Raw genomic sequence first — 5,000 nt, 5'->3', positions numbered from 1 at the left:
GCACCATGGACAGAGTCCAGCATTCACAGCACCATGGACAGAGTCCAGCATTCACACACTGATTATTTTCCTTTAACGACACGAACCTCGTGTTATACCTCATGCAATTTATCAACAATTACACTTCATTATTTATTAAAGAACAGGCCATAGTTTTTATCCTTTTATAGTTATATTTAAAGTACTGTGATATGAGTTAGTTCCTGTTGTCACTTACATTATAGCAGCTGTACACAGTTGTTCCCTCACCAGCCTCTCTTTCTTCATGTAAATGTAAATGATGTAGATGATGAAGTGATGTAGATGATGAAGGTGATGAAGCGAGCCGGAGCAGTCACCCGGATTAACAGCAGCTAAATGAAGCCAGTGATAAAGCTGCGTGTCACAGAGGGCCATCAGCTAATGCACCAATATCCGAGTATCATCAGAGTCTCTGGCCTTCACTAATGACCGAGTCACACAGCTCAGCCCTGTGATGCTAACAAGGCCATGGAATTTCCCTTACCATATAAATAAAATGTCTATTTATCCGGCTAACTATTACAGCCAGTTAGACATTAAAGATGGTCCAGCGGGGTGCCATGAAAATGTCACGCCTTCGTTTTCTCTCTGCACAGAAGAGTGCTCGTGGTCTTCAGGAAGCTCTCGAGGGAACGACTCACACCTCTGAACTCCGCCATTAAACTCAATTTGGACATGAGCCCCGGAGTCAGGGAAATGTCACACTCCACCACGAGGGTCCAGCAATCTCAGGAAAAGGGTCTTACACTGAGACACTGACGGCAACGTTTCTATAGATTCTGAATAAAGTTTGTAGACATTTTTGGCCTCAGGAGCAGGATGATACCAGCTAAAAAAAATGGAACTGAAATGTTTTAAAATTGGAAAGGTTTACATAGAAATAGGATTGATGGTATTGTTTTGTTAGGATTGATTTTTATCATATTTATACTTTATAATATTTATGGTGCACGTCAGTTTCTTTCTTACAAGCATCTGGTACCTTAAAATCAGTTCCTCCAGGATTTCACGATTTCATGATCTCCGGAATTAACGCAGAATCAAGCGTGCTCTGTGAAATTTTGAGGTATTTTATGATTTTTTAAAATGATGCAGATTTTCAACAGAACTGGGTTGAGACGCATCATGTAATGTCTATCAATAGGTCACGTTATTGGTGGGGATCATGCTAATGACTCCTCCCCCTCCTCCTTATCATCATCATCACGACACACATTCAGCCAAATCACTCGTCCCTTCACGTGTGTGTGGAACATGAGTGCAGCTCTCAGAGAACGTCATTACATATGTGTCTTCACTGGTGGGAGAAGAATCCTGTGCTTGAGATTTTCAGCAGTTCAAAGCAAAAATAAATAAATAAATTTGAACATTTTAAATGGTTGTGTTCTGTTGAACTCTTCCACTTCTTTTATTAAGTACAGAGTAAGACACTTCAGGTCATGGTGTTTCAGGAAAACAATCAATGCGGAGGTTTGCGTAATATGGTCCGACACAAAGCAGGATTTATTTCCTATAACATCAAGGCCATGAAGTGTTTTATTCCTTTTACATCACCTCAGCTGATGATCACACATCTTTAAACCCGTTTATATGTTTAGCGTCTGTTGTAAAAGTCCCCATGAATTGGCTGCTGCTGGAGAAATGTGCTCATTAATATAAATGAAGAACACTCAGAGCTGATGTTATAGGAAACAAATCCAGAACTGACTGTGACGCGAGAAATTCAACAGCAATGTGACCTAAATATCCATAATCACGCTGAGGTCAGGATCAGAACACTGTCCAATGTGAACATGATGAATTTTGCACATCACTATACAACACGTACGGTGGGCAGGTCCGAGTGGGCGGAGCATGTTAAGCCTGAGCATGGCTCGAACTGGTGTAATGAGTAAATGCAGCAATATTCTCATCCATTCAGCTGAATTAAATGTTAGATGACTTTTACGCTGTGTCTTCTAGCCTCAGGAACCTCTCAGGAACCATGAGCAGGTCCAAATATCCTCAGACCCAAATAATTGACTAAGTATTTAAACAACATCGACTACAGAAAAAAAGATGAGTAAATGTTTTAAAATCCTGTCACATGAGCATATTAATATATGTGCATACATTAAGGCCAATAACTTATTACACGTCACTAATTGAAAACTTTATCAACTCAGCCCACATCACCATATATGGCTATCAAGACACACCCACTCACAGCTGGTTTGCATATAAATAAATAGCTTCACTGACACACCCCTATTCCCATATATGGACTCTTTGGGATGCCTATATTCCCATATATAGCTATCAAGACACACCCAATTAGAGTTGTTCCTATATATGCCCATCAAGACACTCCCACTCATAACTGCTTGCATAGACAGATAGGATTAAAATGATGCTACATTCCCATAAATGGTAATGAAGACACGCCCACTAAGAGATGGCTTTATGTCCATATACAGAGACACATCCACATATGGAAATCAAGGCTGGGCTAACAGGAACTACTGAAACTGACATACAGGGACTGTTCTGCATATAAAATTAAAATAAATATACAAATAAAATTGAATTGAATTGAATATACATATTCCCATATATGGCATTCAAGACATGCCTACTTATAACTGCCTGGAGGTCTCTATAAAGAGTCAGTGACACTCCCTTTTTGCCAAATATGGAATTAAAAACACCCTCACAAGAACTGCACTCATTTTCATATATGGAGTCCTATATCACGATATATATGGACTTTAAGACACGTGCACTTGGAGCTGCTCTCATTACCATATTCAAAGAAGGTGACAAGCCCACATTCCCATATATGGCAATCAAGACCCGTCCACTAAAAAAGCTGATCTTATTTCCATATAGAAACTCCATGGTGTTCCTAGTTTCCTACATATGGCAAGAAAGTCATGTCCACTAAAAGCCCCTAGGACACGCCTCCATTTCCAGTGGATGCAGTGCTTATAGTTCCATACATGGCAATCAAGACACGCCCACTAGAAGCAGCTCACATTTCTATATATGGACTTATTGACACGCCCACACTCCCAGAGCAACGCATCTTGCTAAAATTCATAATAATAATAATAATTATCAGTATTTTTTAAAACTTTTTTCTGACTTTTTTTTTATTTATCTCCTTATATGGTGATGAATAAAACAGTTTTAAAAATAAAGCTGATGTGTATTCGTGTGCGCACGTGCGTTTCATGTTTGTTTGCTTTTTTTGGTTTGTTTGTTTTTACCATGCAGATGAGACACACAAGCAGAAATGAAAGGATATGGCCACTCTATGATTCTCTTGGCGTACTTCCGCACCACGTTGTCCTCGCTGAAGATGAAGAGTGACCTGTTCTGGGTGAAGCAGTTCTGACGGACCGGGATGGGGTTGTACAGGGCCATGGTGCGCGCGCGCTGCGCTTTGGTCTGCTGCTTGAAAACCGGTGAAACTCCGCCGGTGGAGGATGAAGGAGGCTCCCGAGTCCTGCTGCGCTCCGATCCGCCGTCCAGCACGCCGTGCCCCGGCGGCACCGCGTCCCCGAATCGAGCCATTCTGTCCACAACAGTCACACACGCACAAGAGGGACACACACGAATAATAACAAAAAAATTAAAAAAAAAAAAAAGGATAATAAATGATTAAAATCAGATAAGCCCTTTAGGCAAAGGGCGGGGTTCGGTCGCGACACTGAACATAAACACCGCGTCCAGTGGGTCAGTGTTAAAGAGGCTAATAAAGTATCGACTAAAGTCAGTTTGGTGTTAATGCAGTGCTCGTGAATTCAGGTAGGTTTGCGTGACCCGTGGAAAAAAATAATCATCCATGCTGCTGAAGACAGATCTGTTCGTGATGAGTAAATAATAAATAACTCAGAGTCGGTGTGGCTTCACGCGCCGAGGTGCGTTATTCCCTAAAAACACAAGCGCAGAAAACTCGTGATAATCCAGCTCGTGATGATGTCGTACATCCTCATCAACCATCACTTTCTTCCCTCTCTCTTTTCAGTGCAGTCCGATTTCTCCCGCGTCTTTACATCCTTCCATCATTTCATCCTTCCATCCATCCATCCGCGCGGAGCCCTAAAACTTTCCACTGCTATCTTTCTCTTTCTCTCTTTCTCTTTCTCTAAGTCTTTTTTCTCTTCTCTCTTTATATTTCGTTCTTTCTTATGGTGTGTGTAAACACTCTCACCGTGCTCTCCTCCCTACACACACGCGCGCGCGCGCGCGCGCACACACACACACACACACACAAGCGCGCGCGCACATACACACACGCATACATACACTTCACTCTCTGTGCTCTGATCTCTTGCTTCCTCCGTGCTCGATACCCTCTGTCTCGAGCGCACCGGGTCACAACACACACACACACACGGCGGAGTAACCATGGCGATATCGATCAAAAGGTCACGTTATGGGCGGGGATCATGCTAATGACTCGTCCTCCTCCTCCTCCTCATCATCATCATTATCATCATCATCAAAAAGCCCAAATCCAGAAGCCTGGAATTCTACAGGATCTCTTTAATGGAACTCTTTTCCAAAAAAATGAACACCAAATTATTAAATGTTTCATTTCATGTGTGTGTTTTCATTTCATGTGTGTGTTTTCATTTCATGTGTGTTTTCATTTCATGTGTGTGTTTTCATTTCATGTGTGTGTTTTCATTTCATGTGTGTGTTTTTATTTCATGTGTGTTTTCATTTCATGTGTGTGTTTTCATTTCATGTGTGTGTTTTGTTTCAGATGTTTATTAAAGGAATAAGGTTCTATTTGTTGTTTTGTTTGGTTCTTGTGTATTTTGTTTACTACACATGCAAGTGTGTGTGTCTGTACATACATATATTTATACACACACACACACACACACACACACACACACACACAGTGTGTGTATATATATATATATATATATATATGGTACAAGAGTCCCAGTGTCAGATAATTATATGTAGGTTATTTATATTTTACA

General features: G+C 41.0%; 1 protein-coding gene across 4 annotated transcripts in view; it reads right to left on the bottom strand.

Moving 5' to 3' along the window:
- LOC131353205 (voltage-dependent R-type calcium channel subunit alpha-1E) overlaps window positions 1-5,000 on the bottom strand; it is a 148,354-nt gene that overhangs the window by 94,965 nt on the left and 48,389 nt on the right. For all 4 annotated transcript variants that reach the window (XM_058390035.1, XM_058390034.1, XM_058390037.1 and 1 more), the window contains exon 3: window positions 3,309-3,577. In XM_058390035.1, coding sequence (XP_058246018.1) covers window positions 3,309-3,577 — 269 coding nt within the window. The remainder of the gene's footprint in view (window positions 1-3,308; window positions 3,578-5,000) is intronic.

This window comes from Hemibagrus wyckioides, linkage group LG05 (assembly GCF_019097595.1).
Source record: "Hemibagrus wyckioides isolate EC202008001 linkage group LG05, SWU_Hwy_1.0, whole genome shotgun sequence".
NCBI lineage: Eukaryota > Metazoa > Chordata > Actinopteri > Siluriformes > Bagridae > Hemibagrus > Hemibagrus wyckioides.
This window is presented reverse-complemented; position numbering and strand designations above follow the sequence as displayed.